The 19,475-nt window shown below is 36.7% G+C and overlaps 1 protein-coding gene across 4 annotated transcripts in view; it reads left to right on the top strand.

Moving 5' to 3' along the window:
* The window catches only part of STAU2 (staufen double-stranded RNA binding protein 2), a 176,697-nt gene that overhangs the window by 79,482 nt on the left and 77,740 nt on the right, over nt 1-19,475 (top strand). For all 4 annotated transcript variants that reach the window (XM_052787586.1, XM_052787584.1, XM_052787588.1 and 1 more), the window contains exons 11-12: nt 804-864; nt 14,995-15,302. In XM_052787586.1, coding sequence (XP_052643546.1) covers nt 804-864; nt 14,995-15,302 — 369 coding nt within the window. The remainder of the gene's footprint in view (nt 1-803; nt 865-14,994; nt 15,303-19,475) is intronic.

The following is a 19,475-nucleotide window of genomic DNA, read 5'->3' as shown; positions in this document are numbered from 1 at the left end:
TAGACTGCTTTGCTGTGAGGTTTTCTGTTTGTGCACAAAATCCCAGTGAAATCTGAAAAGGATCATTTGTTTCACATTCATAGAGCTGGTTGTCGATGGCTCCTAGTTCATGAGGAAGCTTGGCCATGTTTATCCACATTTACATGTAAATCTAGAACACTGCCATCTTATTTACTGTGTAGACTTCAGTAATGGCCTCATTTTGAACTTCTGTGTTAATTGCTCCCCTTTTCTGTGTCAGAATAATACCCAGTGTTAAACATAATAAAATTAATTTGAGGACAATTAGCTTCCTTGAAAAAGTCGATATATTAAAATAATGGAAAATTGCAGTCTTTTTTTGCTTCCATTTCAGTAACTAAATGGATTCCTAGCAAGTAAATATTTTAAAATTACACCCAAAGTACTTTGCAGTGTTTACGCATTCTTTCATAGGCAGATATTAGGATCTTCTTGGTTTAGAATGTAATTTCTCTGGTGTCTGTGTATGTTTTCAGTGGAGAGCTGCTTAAAACATTTGATTTTAAGTCTGATTTGGTAACATATTGAGTTGAGCCTAATCCTTGGGGAAACATTTATATTTCAGTGTTAGGCAATAGTTGTTAATGTTTATTCATGAAGGGTACATTCCTCGAATAACCTATTTTAGACAAAAATTAGGATGTGTTAGCAAAGTTTTGTGAGCAGATGTGGCAATCCCAAGTCATCCTCTTTAGAATCTTTCATCTAAATTTATAAACATGAATGTTCTGTTTAAGGAGTAGTTTGCTCTTTACTTATTTGTCTTTTTCTACCTGTTTCAGCTTGGAGAAAACAAGAGTTGGAACGGCCAGAATGTTGGGTTTCCTGAGCCAACAAGTAACAGTAAGTATTGCTTTCTAATTTTATATTTATACTAACTTCTCTTTGTCTCGGTAGAATTTGGATTTTTTGAGACAATTGAAATGCTGTTTGTAAATATTTTAGGGTTTTTATTGCAATTAGATGAGTTAACTCTTGAGTGTCCTCTGTGTGAGTGTAGGTATGAATGAATGCAGGAACAAGGAGATTTTAATTTACTCATTGAATTATTGAATCCTTCAGGTTGTAAGGGATTTTAGGAGGTCATCTAAACTGCCTGCTCAAAGCAGGGTCAGGACAGAGTTCAGACAAGGTTGCTTATGTCTTTTTTCCAGTTCTCCAAGGATGGAGATTCCATAGCTTCTCTGGGCAGTCTGTTCCAATGCTTAATTATCCTCACATTGAATTTTTTTCCTTTTATTGAAGTCAGAACATCTCCTGTTTGTTTATGAATATCATCTCCTGTTCTTCTGCCACATTCCTCAGTAATGTGCCTGGCTCCATCTTTTTGGCAACCTCTTCTTAGGTATTGGAAGTCTGCTATTGGGTCCCCCAAAGCATACCACTGTCCTCTAAGCCTGATCATCCAAACAGATTTTCATCATATAGTAATTCATCTACCTAGACTCTTAACATCACAGCTTGGATACAAGGATACTGTGGGAGACATGATGTCAAAAGCCTTGCTAAAGCCAAGGTAAATGACATCCACTGCTCTCCCATCATTCATAAATTCAGTCATTTTATCAAAAAAGGCAATCAGGTTGTTGAAGCTGTTTTTTGTCCTTGGTAAATTCATGCTTATTGTTCCAAATGGCTTTTTTCTGCTTTGTGTGTTTCTCCTTTATGTGCCCACAAATGGCTTTAAGAGGACTTACTGCATGATTTTCCCAGGGACTAAAGTGAGGCTGACCGGTGTGCCTTTTTTGATGATGATGATGATGATGATGATGCCTTTCTCCAGGCATTGAAGACCTCTCCTGATCTCTGACTTTTTGAAGATAGTAGGGAATGGCCTCACAATGACATAAGCCGGTTGACTTGGCATTCTAAGATATATCCCATTTGGTCCAATGGACTTGTAGGGGCTGAAAATTTCACAAGAGATCCCCAACTGTGATCAGGTTCCATTACTGGTAGTTTGTCTCTTCCTTGAGCTGTGTCTATAGACACAAAGGCCTGAGAGACCTTGTTGGTGAAGACCAACTTCAGTTTCACTGCAACAGGTAATGAATAGGACAGACATTTGTGACTTTACAACTACATTTTTGCAGTTTAGAGTGGTAAAGATAATATACATAGTACTTCCTTCACATTTCCATGAGCTTTGGATTCTTCTCTAGAACTGTGTTGAGTTTTGAACTTAAGAGTCCCAAACATTATCTCCCTCAACTAAGGATTGTACTAGAGACGGACATGCACATGAGCTGCCTTCTATTTTTTGCCTATATACGTCTGAAGGACATGGTCTTAAAAGCAGTTTTTAAGAGGGTTCAGTAGTGTTCCAGTATATATGTGGTCTTCCCAGCCACTAGACCTGGGGAATAATTTGTGCTTCAACTTACACAGAAGTCTGCTAGCATTTAAAGTGATCTTGGATTCAGCATGTGCCATTGTGTTTCCCTGAAAGGAGGGATACTACAGGATCTAAGACTTATTAATTGCTTCCTTCCAGCCCTATCATCAGTCCTCATCAATACTCCTAGATGATTTCTGTTTGCATTGTCAAAATCTCTAAGGACATGGCCTGTGAAATATCTTCAAATGTTAACATATTGGAGTTTGGGACAGCAGATAAGACCTCTAGCTTTTCTCTCCTATCTTTGCAGTGTCTTGTAGCAAAGATATTTATAGATGACATCACAACTGTCTACTACACCAATAAGAAAAACAATCTCTTTCCCAGTCTTCATCTGGCAAGAAAACTTTAGCAGTTATACATGTAAATCCAAATCTAGAAGGAGAACACAAAGGCAAACTCACTTAACAGGAGACAAGATCAATAAAAGTTATAGTTTAAACCTGTGCTGACCAAAGAACTTATTTTTCACAGATTGACCTGCTCACAGACCTTTTTGCAGCCACCACAGGCCATGATACAGAAACAGGTTTTCATTCTGGAATGCTTTTCTAATGCACAAAAGATATTGCTAGATGCCTTCATTTCCATTCTTCTGATCTCCAAGTAAATTGGAAATCAAAGGAGATGTAGATATCATGTCAATAGACATAGAGCATTTATTTCTGACAGTGCTGTTCAGAGACCACTGTGCTTAATCCCTTAACTCCTTTTTTGAGGCTTCCAATCTAGAGGCAACATTAATAATAATCAGCTCATTAAAGTGTATCATTTTTTATTTCAGAGGGACTGTGCTATCCTTTTGCAAAATGGGAAGGGTTTGAACCCAAAATGTTATCAACAGGCATATATATTTTACTGATTTTTTTAACCCTTCACCTCATAAAGGCCTTTCTCTTCTACGGTATTTTCTTTAAAATTTACAGCTTAACTGTGATTTCCATATAAAGGCATAAAAGGAGAATGAATATGTTAACAGTTATGTAGAGGACAGACCAGTCTTTCTTCACCTTACAGTCTCATCCAGGATTCATGAAAGACGTAGAAATGCATTTTTCTTCTCTAAATATGTTAATTTGATATCACCCATGGCTGAATGAATTGCTAATAGGTCTTCTTTTTGAGTTTCTCATTGAAACTTCTCTTGGTATTTGTAAACTAAAGTGGCCTTTCTGATAGAATTATGAATCTGCTGTATCGATTGGCACTCTATTAAAGTATATTTTTATATAGAAATCCACTGTAGTAGTTTCTATACTGTAGACCTTTCAACATATAAATATCACACCATTTATTTGTAATGTATAGGAAGGAACCACAGATTCCTGGATAGAAAAGTAAGTAAGTAAGTTCAGTTACTAAGATAGTAAGCAAGTAAAATAGTAATTAAGTAAGATAGTAAGTTCATTTGATAACTTCCTACTGAATGGCTCTATGAAAAGGCCTGTTTTTCAGGACATGACTGGGGTCAGGGGATTGCCACATCTGGAGATCTACGCAGTATCACTTGGTATTTCTCACCAGTTTTTCATAGACATGATTACTTGTTGAAATGCTGTGCTAATATTTAGTAGGGGGATGGTCTGCCAGTACATGTTTACCTATGAGCACTTTGCCTGCTCTGCTTCTGGTAGAATATTATGTGTTAGTTTCCCACACAGGGAATGCATAAAAAATCCTGAAGAAGAACTAGTATTATTAAGAGTTTTCCCTGCGCACACCCATTGATCTTCCCCTAAGCCCCAGAGTCCCAGGTAACTTCAGAGCTTTGTAGTCAAGGAGAACTGAGGAAATTTGAAGTGTCTTCTCCTTTTGAATAAGAGAAATCACATGCATGCATGATCTCTCATGCCCCTGTGAAGTCTAGGGTTTTTTTTAAAGCAGTTCTGAACAAGTTCCACTGTTTGCGATCAAAAATGTCACATCCTTTCAGGTACGAATATGCTAGTTTATATTTAAGAACAACAGTTGTTGGTAGGTGAATCTACTCTTGCAGTGTCATCATTATTGTTGGAAGTTTTAAAGAGGGCAAATGGAGCAGCTTCCTCCCTTCTATATCCTTGCTTATAAAAGAAATGTACAGTTTGCATTTGTTGTTACCCTAAAACCTAACTTTCAGTGGTCTTGAAAATCTGAGGCTCTGGGATTGCTACATCTACAATTTGGCAGCTCTTATTCAGAATTCCAATAATTTTATTCCAGGAAAAAAATTGGCCCCTGCTAGGACAACATATTGTGCATCAGTTTCCTTCTGCAGGCAGATACTCTTTTTTGTATGCATAATGCACTGTTTCCATCTGAAACTGTAAAATAAAACTGGAATAGTAAAGTAAAGTTGTATACTTTAGTACAACAAAAACAAAAATTGTAACAGTTATATATTTTAGTACAGTTGAAGAACAGATTTCGTTGTACTCTTATTATGTAGTTTGTTTTGCTGAGAAATACCCTACAGTCCATCTCCTCCTACATACTCGCTCAATGCATTTTTAGTATTCCCTATTAAATAACCTTGAAAATTAACTTCTCCTGTTCCCCTCTATCAAGTTATTTTGCAGCTATCCTTGCGGCAAACTTCACTTCTGTTCCTCCTACTCGCTGGCAAAGCTTCCTCCCGCAGGTTTACTTCTTTACCTTTCCTCTTCATTTCACAATCTTAAAGATGAAACAAGAAACTATTTGTTTCTTGTTTTGGGATATCTTAGACATTTTTCACATGTGAAATAACAAGAATGTTGAGTGCGTTTTTCTCCCCGATGCTTCTGGAAGAGACTTTGAGACATTGTGGGCAGACCACTAGCATTTGCAGCCCATACAGGAGATGTTTACTGTCAACAGAATGCTCATTTATCTCTCTGGATTTGACTTAAGCAGTTATCAACAAAACCAAAACATTAAACAAATAAACAATCCTAATGCAAAGTGCATTTTCTTGGGAACATATTTTGATTTTATATTTCTGGATGGCGTAATCACAAACATCATACAGTATGCGTTCTAGGAGAAGCTGTAGATGAGCTATGAAGAATAAAAATATATAAAGATAAAAGGAAAAAGTTACAGTGTTTTTATGTATTATAATTCTAACAAGGAAAAAATGACCCTAACTGTTTTTATATGTTCCCCACCCTCAATTTTCCATAGTATAGTTTTCCTTTATCTATTTCCAGCAATTTAGGGAGTCACAAAGTAAGTATTGAAAAACTAATAATAATGATAATGATAATGAAAATAATAATAATAATAATAATACACTCAGAGCAATCCTACCTCTCTGTAAAGGACAGGCTCTTTGTTTTTCTTGCCTAACATTTTATTACTAGGGATTCATGCATGACTTTACAGTCTTTGTTCTTCAGAGTACATCTGCTCCCGCTGTTTGTTCACCACCTGAAATCATAATCATTTGTTTGTGACATCACAATTAGTTACTGTGAAGATGATTAGATTGTCACCAACAGATGATTATGATTTCAGATGGTAAATGAGCAGCAGGAGCAGATGAACTCCCAAGGAACAAAGATACTTGATCTCATGCAATTTTCTCAGTAAAAAAAAAAAAGCAGTGAGAAAAGAGCAAATAGATATTCAGAAGTTTCTTAAATCTGTGATGAGAAAATTTGAACATTTTTCCATAAATAACATGTATTTTAGTATTTTTAAAAATTACCTAAATAATAAGAGATTAAGAATATAAGAAATATACAAAATAGGAAAATATATGCGTGTTATTGTAAGCCCTAACTGAATGGTTATGTCAAATTCTTACTTAGATGTTTCTTTACTGGTTTTGGGGGAGAAAATAAGTGCAAAATAAATCACGTATTTATGAAATTTTGCACAGTAATACAATTTCACTTTGGAAGAAACAAAATTTATGTGAACTTTATAGTTCTGGCCCTCACTAGTTTTATAAAGACTTCTTTTTATAGTCCTCTACATGTTTATTTTTCAACTGGGGATTTTGGTGAAGACTTGCAGTAGATAATTTAATACCCCTGTATTTCCATGAACAGTAACTGAAGTCTACAGTTTGCGAATAAAGTTTTTGTTTTGTATTTCAGACATTTTTAATTGGAGTTTATAAGTGTTACATTTTGCTGAAATATGTAATTCTTTTGGGTGTATTTCAAAGGTGATTTGCAGTGGATTGTATGCATTTTTGCTCACTAAGTACTGCTGTTTCCTTGGACATCACTTTTGAATTGCTTCCAAACTTACTAAACTTCGTCAATTATAATACACTCTTGCTAAGAGTTAGATTGATACATTGCTAAACATTTGTTGAATTATTTGTCATTCTGAATAGAAACCACAGTAAGAGGGGTTGACAACACCACTTATTTGATGAAGCACAGGCCACAGAACAGTAGTTTTCCATCTGTTTGGTCTGGGGTTTTTTGTTTTGTTTTGTGGGGTTTTTTAGCAAACATACTGTCAGGTGAACATTATACCATTACTGTGTGTTTCAGGGAGCAGTTCCATCAGCTAAGCCACTTGTCTATACTCTCTGTATGTCTCACGACTTTGGCTAGAGTCTCTTACAGCAGTTGGTTGTGTTTAAATAACACCTTGCCTCTGTAGCTGCTGAGTTGATGTGCTAATTTTTTTTTTGTTAAAAAAAAAGGATTCATCCCATCTTCTAGCAAGGGTCTTTCTTAGATAACTATATTTTCTTTCTAACTGAAGACATAGGAAAATTAAATTTAGAAGCAGAGGAGATTTGTTCAATTTTGTTTTTCCCTGAGTTATTGAAGCTAGGAAGCCTATGCTGTATTTTCCATTATTAATGTGTCATTTAACGTGTTCTTTTTCAGTTTAATCTAGCAATGAGAATGAGATAATGTATCCAGAATAATAGTAATTAAATACTTCTTGCATATATTTTTTGAAACAGTTGAAAAAAACTTCTGAAACACCTAACATTAAAAAACACCTTGTATTAACAAAACAGGGAAGGGAGTGTGGTTATTTTTTCCTTGCTGTTTTGAGAACTAGTGGCAAGATCCAAATCAGCATTTTTGTGTGTAAGTGGGATTTGGGCACAACTCAGGTGTGTAAGATGACACCTGCAATTGGTCCTCCTCCTTTTCCTATGTTTCCCCTTTTGAGATGCTCAGTTAGGTGCTTAAAGTACTGCAAGTTTTGCATCTTCAGATGTAATGCTTTCTTTGCTGAGTTTAGAGTACAGGGTGTATTTCTAAAGTACCTAGTGTTTTAAACACATGCCCAGAAAGTTGGGAGACTTAGATTTAGTTTTCCTTCTTCACCAGAAGGAGAGTACTCATGGGGTGCAGAGTAATCTAGATAATAGCAGCTGCCTTTTGGAGATGTGTATCTAATATCATTATGACTTGCAGACAGAAAATAAAAAATCAGATGCTGTCAAAATGCAAGAAAACCACAGAGAAGGAGTGATCTAAAGGAATCATGACTTTGTAGTCTGTCTGTTGATTAAAGCACTTGTGAGTGAAGGTGCAGATATGTATTCTGGTGTTCCCTGGCTGGCTTACAGATATTATATTCTACATATTTTAGACACAGGTTAAAAAAAAAAAAGTGTTGCAAGCAACCTGCTGCCTGGTTCTTGAGTAGCATGGATTGTGCATATGCAAGAAACATACACTTGGGCTGTGAGGCTTGTGGTTTGGATGCCCTCAGGCTGAGAAGGAACTCCAGTCAGCTTTCTAGGAGACTGCTTAACCGTTACACTCTTGATGTAGAAAATGTATAAAGAGGGAACAGCCACCATGACAGTAGATAGCCAGCTCTGTGGGTAGAGATAATTTCAGAGAAATTATCCTTTTGCTTTTCCTGGTCCCCTAAAATTCCTATATGAATTAAATTTGTTCAAGGTTGCTAATCTATTCTTTTGGAAAAAACTGCATGTGAAATAGCAACGCAGAGCTCTTTTTTGATGTTAGCTCTCAAATTCAGATTTAATAATGTAATTCTGCAAACTATCTGCATTTGGATTTCTGTCTTCAGCCAAGCAAATGGAGCAGTATCACACAATTAACCTCAATACTGTGTTTCTCCAAATGCTTTCACTTTTCTGAAGTCTTTTTGCCTTTTCCTACTCCCTTCCTCCCAACCTGGAACCCACCATGTACCTCACCCTTAGTCTAGGATAATAAAGTTCTTGAAGAATTGAATCACTTGAACTGAGGCTTTACTGCTGTCAGAACCAAGACTTAATTCTCCACTGTCTCCTCCATCCCCTTTCGTTTACATCAAACATCTTATCCATATGACTTCCACTCCCCCACCGCTTTCTCCTCCTCAGATTTGATCTTCACTCGTACCTATGCTGTGCTTGTTGATGTCCCCCTTGACCTTCTTAGCTTCAGCAACCTCTCTATCCTTGTCCAGTAGACTCACTCATTCTTTCTTCTCTTCTGCATGTGGGTCATGCCTTTGTTTTCATCATCACAATTCTTATTCCCCTCTTAATCTGTTAATGAATAGTCTTGCCTGCATAGGTCACCTCCAGTTGCACTTACACACTCTCCTAATTGCTTTACCCCTTCAAAAATCACTTTCTTCTAGCTTTTACAAGCAGCTTCATGTGCCAGCTCACTAGCTTGATTTGCTCCTGCTCCAAATTTGCTGATCATCTTTACTGATAAGAATACTGTCCTTTCTTCTGCATTTAGATTGGTTGTTTTCAGAACCTGCTTTATCTTAATCTTAGGTTATCTGGTACACTGATATATTGTTGGAAACTTACAATGCAGAAATTATAATGTAAAAATAATGCTGTAGGTGTTTTGTCTGTCTATTTCATAGAATATCTTGTAGAAATTTCCCACTGCCAACACTAAGTCTTTTTTTTACCAAAATCTTATGTTCCCAAGCAGGAGTAAAGCTGTGGGGAGGTTTCAAAGGACTTCCTCACGAGTTAAGCACCAAATGTTACAGAAATTTATACAATTTAAGTATTCTGCGATACTGCAATTTCCTTTTTGGCTGTACAGAAAATGTTCCATAGAAATTAAGGATATCAAGAAAAGACTTCGTGAAGCACTAAATAGTATTTACTTCAGTGTCATGGTTATTTTAAGGTTAAATAAACTAGTATTTTAATGAGTGGCTTTATATAACATCAGTTTGTTTAAGGTCATGTAGATGAGATCTTTTGATTGAAGGACATCGTGTAATGACAAAACATTTTTTCATGTCTGAATATTGCAGTAGCTGGTGACTTAGAAATACCACAGATAGCTGTATTAAGTAGGTAATGATTGCATCTTGGTATTTCAAGCCAAGATTGTGTGTAGAGGATTACTGAGAACGCAGTGGCCATACTATTTGCCTATTCAATTGTTTGACTGACGTTTTCTGAGTTCCTACTGAGGTAATAAAACAAAATTTGAAAATATTCTAGTATATAAATAGGCTTTTACAGTGAGTGGAGTATAAAATGATAATTTCTTTTTATGATAATATCTACATTTTTCAGTCTTGTTATTGAAATAGTTATTTGGTTTTGTAAATTCTCTTTTTTGCTCTCAGTGGATTTCTAATGGGCCATATTCTAGGGCATGTTGAGAACCTGCCAGTTCTATGGAGGAATTATTGCTTGTGAAAGTCCTCCATGTCTCTTAAGGTTTTGTCATTTTAACTTAGATAATAGTGAAGTCAGGATTAGACCTGGGTCTAACTTTTCCTGCTTAACGCCTTACTACAAGATTTTGCCACGTACTTTAAGCAGCATAATATAAGGTGGCTTTACTCAATGTGAATACAGGTAGCATAATCTGAAAGAAAGCTTTTTGTTGATTATCTATCAAGTATTTCATTCAGTTCCAAAAATAGTGATTCTCTCTTTGTGATAGGTCATTTCAAATATCAGGGTGTTAAACTTTATGAGCATGTCATATACAGAATTATATCATGGTTAACCTTGCATCATTACACAAGCCATGAAAGCACTCCTTCATGCTGGTGCCCCATATCACTGGTTGTAGTGCAGGGAAGAGCATGTGCTCTTCAGGGGTGTCAGGGGAAGTCATACACCAGCTGACACTGCTTCTGACACACCAAGTATAGCTTTCCTGTAGGACAGGTGAGAGCCTAGGGAGAAAATTGTAGTTCTCTGAGAAAGAATAAAGTTGTGGTTTAGACCAAGTATATTGAGTCCATAAACACGAAAAGTCAATGAGTGACCTCGAACTAGGAGAAGTCATTGAGTGAAGGCAGAGGAAGAGTATCACTACAGTGTTGATCAAGTAGAAAAGAGAGAAAATTAGCACTGATATATATATCTATATGCAGATTGACAATACAAGCCTGATTCTGTAGGTCATCTTTTGGAGTTGAATGATAAAATAAAAATTTCAGCTTTTCGTGTTTTCTGATATTCCTGACAGAAACGGAAAACTGAAAATGGGAAACCAGTGGTACCAGTGTAGACACTAATACCTGTGAGTGTGTAGGCAACACTGTCATCACTCTGAACTTTTCTTAACTTAGTAGCCCGCTGCTGTGGGGTAACTTGTCACTGTCCTGTATCAGCAAATTCAATTTTTGCAGAGTCTTATTACATTGAGGCTCATTTGGTGATATTGTCAGTCGTTCTCCTTCCTCATCCCATTCTCCATGCAGAAAGTGCCTCCGATGGTTAGTTTTGTTTTCCATGAACTCCAGAAGGAATGAAGGTCCAGACAGTGGAGGACCCTTTTGTAGAAAGGTCCCCTTGCCTTCCCAGCCAAGGGCACCCTGTCTTCCCAGCCAAGGGGACCCTAAAGAGAAAGGGTTAGGGATAAAAATAACACCACTCCAACAGATCTTTTGGAGACTGCCTCTGTTACTGCTGCTATGAAAAGAAGTGGAATCAAAGCACCAAGATTAGACTTCAAGGGGAAGACTTGTGAAGGATAGTTGGGCCATTTTGTATCTTAATTGTACACTTGCCATGGAGTCTAAACTGTTTTGCAGTTGTCTGGTATGTGACAGCAAAAGTAGACAATGGAAGATCAAGAAATTTACTCTTAGGTAAGAGAGTTCTTTGGTGTGGAGTTTTCGGAGACTTCAGAAGATTATGAGAGACTGCTAACAATTACCGCCAAGGATGAATAAGACATGTTTTTCAAATGTTAGTGATTACGTTGCATAGCTAGCCTGCATGTTTTCGTAGCACATTTGCCCACAGGTTTAAATAATATAAATGGAAATCATTTTAACATGTTTCATGAATGTACCTCTAAGTTAATGTCCAGCAGAAGGTGCAATGGTCTAAATGGTAGTATTATAGATCCTGTGACTCCAAATAATTACAGTGCTACCTTTGGAGTATGGTAAAGTTAGTATGGGATAAATATTTAGTAGACATAAAAATCCAAATTTTTTTTTAGCTGAAAAACTAACAAAAATATGAAAATATTCACCTAGAGGTGTTCTCCTGCAATGCATAAAGGTGTTAGAGCACAGTATTTTTCTCCCATGTTTTTTTATTGAAGTGCTTGTTTCAAGACTAATTACAATAATTTCTGAAGAGTTCTTTTGTTCTTACACTTATTCCTCTGTTGATGTCACACTCCTTGTGTTGTGATAACAGCTTTACTACTGTAACTAAACTATTATATATATACACACTCTTCTACAATTCAACAGAGTTGAAGTAAGCAGACAAGAGTGAGGAATGATATTAAAAAAATCCTCATTAATATATTAAAAATGGATAATGAATTACACTTAATATATGCTTGCTAGAAGTTTTCAGAGAGACTGAGTTTTTATTGGCTTTTTAAAACAAGTTTGTAAGAAGCTTCATGAAACATAGGCCCTGAATATAAAAAGTTAATAGCTTGCAACTATATTAATGCAATGTCTGGAATATTACATTACTTTGTTTCCAGAGATAATCAATGATGGTAATATAATATCTGCCTCTCAGAGCCAATGTATGATTTAAATTAATTATTGCTTATAAAGCACTTTGAAGTCTTTAGCAGAAAGGTGTTGCATAAGTGTAAAAGTACTATTATTAATTTAACATCACCATTAGAGTAAAGTTAGTACTTTAGGAGCATTTGCTATACTCTGCTCAATATCTTTATATTCATCATATGCTGCATATTAGTTATTTTAACATTTAGAAAGCTTAGTAATCTGGAAGTATTCCAAACCATTGTTCCAGACAGCAGTTAGATATTTGGGTGGATCATGTAAAAACAGTGAAATGGCTGAGAAAGCATGTCAAATGTTTGTTTTAAGTAATATTACATCAATGGAACAGACATCTGCAGCACTGGACTTGATTTTAAACTTCTTTAAACTTTTTTTAAGTTAATGTTGTACTATGTTTTTCTAAAATTGAGCTGGGGGGCTAATATATTATTTCTAAACAAGTATACTGTTTTACCTTTTGTTCAGTTTTCATTTCTGTTTCTCAAATATTTATAGGAAATCAGCTTTACAGTGGGCAGATCTTAGGAGGTGGTGAGCACCTGCCACTCAATATTATTGTTGCTGTTCGGTTTTGTAACCTAATGTCAACTATCAATATCTGTATTATCTATTTTAATTTTCATTCATGTTTTCTCTTGTATAAGACTATTTAAAAATATGAGCAGTGATAGGCCTTGGAAGTTATAGCCTCAGAAAAAGGGTGTAAAATCACTCTTATCATATAGTCATTATGTGCTATAAAATAATGCTGCTTGTTTACACAGTTGTTGTTATCTATAAGGTTATATTCTAAATTGTCCCAAATGGAGAAAGAGAAATTTTAGGGACCCTGTCCTCCATCTTTCCCGGTAGCATTGTCTTGAATTTGTGCTTAGCTCTAGAGTTCAGCGCGGGGTCCACTGGCTTTGGAGCCAGTTGTAAGACTGGTTAAAACGCCTTTAGAGTCCAACCAGGCTCCCCAGCCCCACGAAGGTAGGTGGGGAGAGCAATCAGGTGAATAACAGATATTTCTTTGTGAATGGTATATGCTGATGTTCCAGTTTTCTGAAAGCAATATTAATTTAAAAGCCAAATGTGTGAGTAAATCAATTAAAAGATTCACCTGTAAGCACTTTGCTGAGTCAGCAGTGAGGAAGTTCGATTTTCACCATGTAGTTGAAAATGAGGATATTAATTACTGGTAATATTTTTTGAGTGTTCTCCTTGTGGTAGACATTTTATTTAAAAATACTATTAGGATTAGAGGAATCCTTTCTAGGTAACTGGAAATTAATTTTCTTCTCTTCTTCGAATTTATTCTATATTTTGAGATGAATTTAATGTGTACTGTGAATGAATTAAGCATTGAACCCTTTGATTTCTCTTGGGATTACTAAATCAGTTAACAAATAGGGTTATCAATCCTAGAATGAAATGCCGTATGGCTCATGTTATTTTCAGATATATGCTAGAAGATTAAAATATGCTATTAATATGAAATTACATATTTCAACCTCATTTTTCAATTTATTAATAATAAGAAAGAGCTTTTCCTCTTATATCAGCAAACTGGGTACTCATGTTTCCAACAAATGCTTCATTGTATATGAAAACTAGCAAACTTCAGCCTTAATTCTGCACATTTCCACGCACAGGAATATCAGCAAAACTGATCAAGTATGTACTCCTGGTTTTAAGCAGGTTTAGGGCTGAGATGTTTTCTAAAAATATATTAAAAAATTTGAAATGTAAACAAATTATCCCTAATTTACATGTCACTGGAAATATTTAAAATTAATTCACATGAATAAATTTAGATCTTTTTAATGTTTACCCTAACTCCTATTGATATTAATGATGACACATGCTTTCCTTGTTCAGTATAAATGTTGTCCAAGGCAAGTAGCTATTTGCAAACTATAGGATGCCATATAGGCAGCTAAATAAATAAATAATAAATTCCTCTTCATTGAAGAGCCGTCAGTCACATAAGAGTCATTATCACAGTAACGATGTGGCTGCAGGGCAATTTAAGGTTATTTAAACACAGGCTGCCGTTGTAATTCAGTGAACACTTTAAGCCAGCACTTGAGGCGGTGCCGCTACCACAAGAAGCCATCCTGCCCTTCTTTTGCCTCCAACAGCTCATTCTCATGAGCATCACTGCATGGTCCTACAGGTGCTGGTGCTGGGACAAGCAATAGTGCAGCTGGAGAGCACAAACAGCAGCTGTAGGTAGGAGAGAAAAGAACTACTTCTAGTGGCAACAAGTGCTGACATAGGCTCATTTAAGTTATTTGTGAAATAACAGCCTAAATTATTGTACCAGGTAGGAGGCAGAAGATTGTAGTGAAATAATGATTGTGCTACTATTTTGAAGTAGCAGCTGTTCCTTGTGGTTTGTAGATCTCCAAACCTTATTTGTTCATGTTGTGTATTCTGTGCTAGCCGCAAGTCCAGGTTTGTGCCTTCTTAAAAAGAGTAGGGGAAGAGGAAGAAGAGGGACACTTCAGATCTGCTTTGTTTCTAAATAAATTATGCAATTTCATTTACAGTTACTGTGGAAAAAAGATGCGGCTTCTAAATGCTTACTTTGCTTTCCACTGCAAAATACGTTAATTAAAATTGTCTACACGTCAAACCCATTCTTGAGTGATGAGAATGATCTTTGTTTTTATTTTCAGCACCAAAGGGAATACTCCATCTCTCTCCTGATGTTTATCAAGAGATGGAAGCAAGCCGCAACAAATCAGCCCCTGGTACCACTGTAAGCTATTTGTCGTCCAAAGAAATGAGCCAGACTTCTAGCTCTTTCTTCAGCATATCTCCTACAACAAATAGCACAGCTACGATTGCCAGGGAACTTCTCATGAATGGAACGTCCCCAACTGCCGAAGCCATAGGTCTAAAAGGAATATCTCCTGCTTCCCCCTGTTCTGCAGTGCAGCCTTCAAAACAGCTGGAGTATTTGGCAAGGATTCAAGGCTTTCAGGTATGGGAGGGGGAAAATGAAGCTCTTCAGCCAGAATCATAGCATTGCTATCAAGGTTTCACTCTTGCCCTCTTGAATGTGGGCATGCATGTAACTTATCTTGTAAAATTAGCTGGTGTCCAAGGCAGTTTCTGGGTCCAGGAGATACAACCCTGCACCAATATACATGTCCCTCCTTCTCTTTTTTGTTCCTTCCTTCCATTCACCTTACTGCAGGCCATCTTTCTCTTCTTTGTTTATTCTCCTTAAATAATTACAGGCTTAAATTATGCTTTTTACTTGCACTTCTTTGAGAGTCTTCACCTCTTGGCATTAGAAGCTTTACATACTGCTCTGGTGTTGGTTTCTCTCTTCAACTGATCCAGAAGGTACTGACGCACCACCTTAACTTTGCATTTGTCTTCTGGGCTGGGTCGTTAAAGCCAGCTTCCCCTCCTGCACCTCTTAGTTGTAACCTGTAGAACAACGTTTTGATCAGAAGGTGCAGCCTAGGAGCCGACCTGGTGCCAGAGCAATGCAGAATGTTTTTGACATCACAGTCAATACTAGAGAATGTAAGATGAACCATGCTGGGTCAGTGCATGAGTCCTTTGGCACTGATAACCTGTATCCAGCAATGGCAAGTACCCTACATTTCATGGGACAGTAGCAGCCTCTGTAGTACATCCAGTCTTTTCTGCAGTGTGGAAGAAGGGAAAAGGAAGCCTCTTCCCAATCACCATTACACGCAAAATTACACGTGTATATGGGTAGTAGCTCATTTTACTCTGTTGCACCATTGGGGAATAGGACCAGCTATGTAGAAATATTCTTTTTCCTGTCATAGGTTTTTGTTTTGGTTTGGTTTTTTCCTTTTCAGAGTTGTGAATTTGTTTCATTTGAAAAGTTGGTTTCGTATGTTCTAGCATATGTAATTTGATCATGTAACCAAATTCTGGAAATGGGAGGTTTCTTTTAGAACTGTTGCATGCCTGATAATGATTTTTTTCATCGCAGCCCATGTAATTTACCAAGTATGCAGTTGTTGGAAGTGAAGGAGGCTGCTAGCATTCGAGAAACAGTGTCAGATGTTCTGTTGGCATAAGCAGCATAGTTTAATTACATTTGCATACATCAGATATCACCAGTTGTGGATTTGACCTAACGCTATTTCTGTCTAAAGTGTACGTTCAGCTTTCTTTTGGTCTTTATTTTTAAAATGTCATTTTTGATTCATTAGTTTGAACGTCTCTTAATGCAAGAAACGGTAAAAGCCTAAGTCTCACTGTAGTAGAGTTAAGCTGCTAATAGGAATTCAGTTTTCCTGAGTTCCATTTCTTACCTGCCTGCAGTAGAAACAGATGAATTCTGATGAAAAGAAATTCAATCCATGAAGTTTTCACTGCTCACTTTCACATCTTGTCAGATTGCTTGTGTCTACTAGTAACACTTTATTTTCATAGAACCGATGCACAATTTATGTTACTGTTTTGATTCCTACTTGCCCTACAGTATGTGGTTACTGTAAAATGATTAGTTGTGTTTTTCCTGTTTTTTTCATGTTTTGATTCTAGATGCTTATGTAGAAATTGTTTTTAAAGGGTCTTACCTTGAGCCAAAAAATATAATCCGTTTCATCCGTAAACTAGACTACTACTTTTTACTTGGCCCTGATACAAACCAAGCAGTTTGGTAGAGAATCTCGATTATTAACATCAATCTGCTGTGTATGTCACTGATGGTTTTACATCATCTTAGCATGCTTTTTAACACCTTGCTTGAATAAACCTGGTATTGATGTGAAACTCTGCCACTGCTGGGTGGCTGATCTGAGGTGGAGCAGTGAACAGAATCTCTGTGGGAAATGGCTCAGTGGCCTGTCAGGTGCATATCACAGGTCTCTTCACCATTTCAGCCTAGAAAGCTCTTTGTGTTTAAGAGTTTAAAAGCCGATTTCTTTACAGGTTAACTTTCTCAGGCATATTTACTAAGCAGAAAACTACTGCATTTGCAAACAGCTAGCTTGTTTCATGTTTCCTGAATGACCCAAAATGATTTTAAATTGTAGCATGTATTTGTATTCTGGTCCAGATGATAACCATAGTTTTGTCTTTCATTGAAGAACGTATACATTCTGTTCTGTTACAATGTATTTTTGAATTTTTAAAAAAATCAATAAATACTCATATGATGTTTCATTTGTAAATGTAAAAAAATGTTATTTTCTTATTTGAATGGGGTTTTTTAACTTCTTTAGCTGCAGGGGACGTCTTTAAAATGTGGTTACTTAATTTAAATTCTTCTGAACTGTTTGTATATGATCTCAGCCATGTTCTATTGTAAGCCTTTAATATTAAGAGTTATTGGGACCAATCTATGGAAAAGTACTACAAAATTACATTTTTATGGTTTATGGCTTATTGTTCTAAAGATACTTGTAATTGATAAACAGCAGCTCATTGTCACTGAAAAACAGGTGTTTAGCTTGGATACTTTCAAGGCTCAGGCTTCAAATTACCAGCAATAATTAAACACAAATACTTAAAGCAAGCCTTTACAAACTCTGAATAAAGCATTTTTAGTGCTTGCTTCATATTTATGAATACGATCTACCGGTTAATTCTTTTGCAGACTTTGCCCAGAGATTGTTTAAAGGAAAATTCAGCTTTGGTAAAATTGTTATTTTTAAGTGACTGTGGTATTTTGGTCATTGTTTTGTAACTAGATTAGGAAAGTTACAGTTATTTCTGCTGACCGTTTAAGTGCAGTAAATTATTCAGAGAGTTTGTTTAAATGGAAACATTTAGAGAAGCTGTTTACATGTGAATAACTTGAGCCTCCAGTTTTTGCTGAGGCAAAACACAAGTTGCAGGTAGTCCAGTAGGAAATTCCCCTGGGAGTTTCCATGAAGCAAAGATCATAAAACTTAAAAAAGCCATGACTGAGTGCCCACAGTCAGTCCCAGTGCGCGGCTGCAGCCATACTTGGCTTGCTACATTGGCAGGACTTAGCAATCTTAACTTTTTCTCTGTAGTGACTACATAATAAAACCTCGCACAGGATATAGTTTCTATGTGATGTATTCCTTTGATTGCAATGGTTACACAATTTATATCTTTTTTTCCCTTCCTCTACATTTGTTCAGTGCTTAACTGTTCCATTTTATACATTGATGGATTTAAATGTTTTGGGGCATTTCCAAATGTTTCTCATTTCCCCAACCAGTAGCAAAGGCATACGTTTCTGAGTGACTGCACGCACAGGAGAAGTTCTGCTGCACACTCTCGAGTCAGGTTTACTTGTGGCACATACATTTTAGCTTATAGTTTTGAGTTGTCGGCAGAGGTGGGCCTAAACTAAATTTCCACACTTTGTACAAGGATTGACACTGAGCTCAAACCCTTCCCTACAGTGGCTTTAAGCAAAACAAACACTCATTTTGCTTTGTTGGAGGTTGGATTTGGAAATCAGTCTAGGAGTGCTTGGATCTCACTACTGAGATACATATGTGAGGAAAATTTCAGGGAAATTCAACCCTCAGTGAATTTCAAGGAAAGAATGTAATTGCAAATTTCTTGGAGCAGGTCAAACTTCAAAAAGCACTTAAAAACCATTTTCAAATTTGCCACATGCACTATGGATGCTAATAGCAAGTCATTTAGAGGTGTAAAATCATCTAAAAAGGTGGATGCTTCTTGGGATTTTCATAAACACCTGTGCAGATTAGGTACCTGACTTTCAGTTCACTTTTAAGCCTGGGCACCCTACACAGTGTTTTGCAAATTTGGGCTGTTGCCCCACACTGTGAACTCATTGCCTGAAGTCAGTCATACCTCTGAGACTTCTGCCCTGTACTGTGTTGTCTGATGCAGACATGTCCTCACATGCTATGGGTTGTCATTCTGGTGTGAGTGATAATTGTACTTTCCTCGGTGTCTTCTCACCACTTTTGCTGAAGGATGTAGTCGCTGACAGGAAGAGCAAAAAGGGGCAAGTTTGGCTTCTTCAGACTTGGCATAGTATGTGAAACAGCCGTCAGTCGTAGCTTAGGCCATGCTGTGACCGTTTCCTGGTCTCTCTCAGATTTAGCTGTGGCTGCTAACGAGTGCAGCACCACAGAACTGGTGCCTGGCTTCCCAAGTGAAGGACAGTGGATGACCTTCGCATCTGTCCTGCCTGAATTTGCGAAGGTTT

Source organism: Harpia harpyja, chromosome 5 (assembly GCF_026419915.1).
Source record: "Harpia harpyja isolate bHarHar1 chromosome 5, bHarHar1 primary haplotype, whole genome shotgun sequence".
Lineage (NCBI taxonomy): Eukaryota > Metazoa > Chordata > Aves > Accipitriformes > Accipitridae > Harpia > Harpia harpyja.
This window is presented reverse-complemented; position numbering and strand designations above follow the sequence as displayed.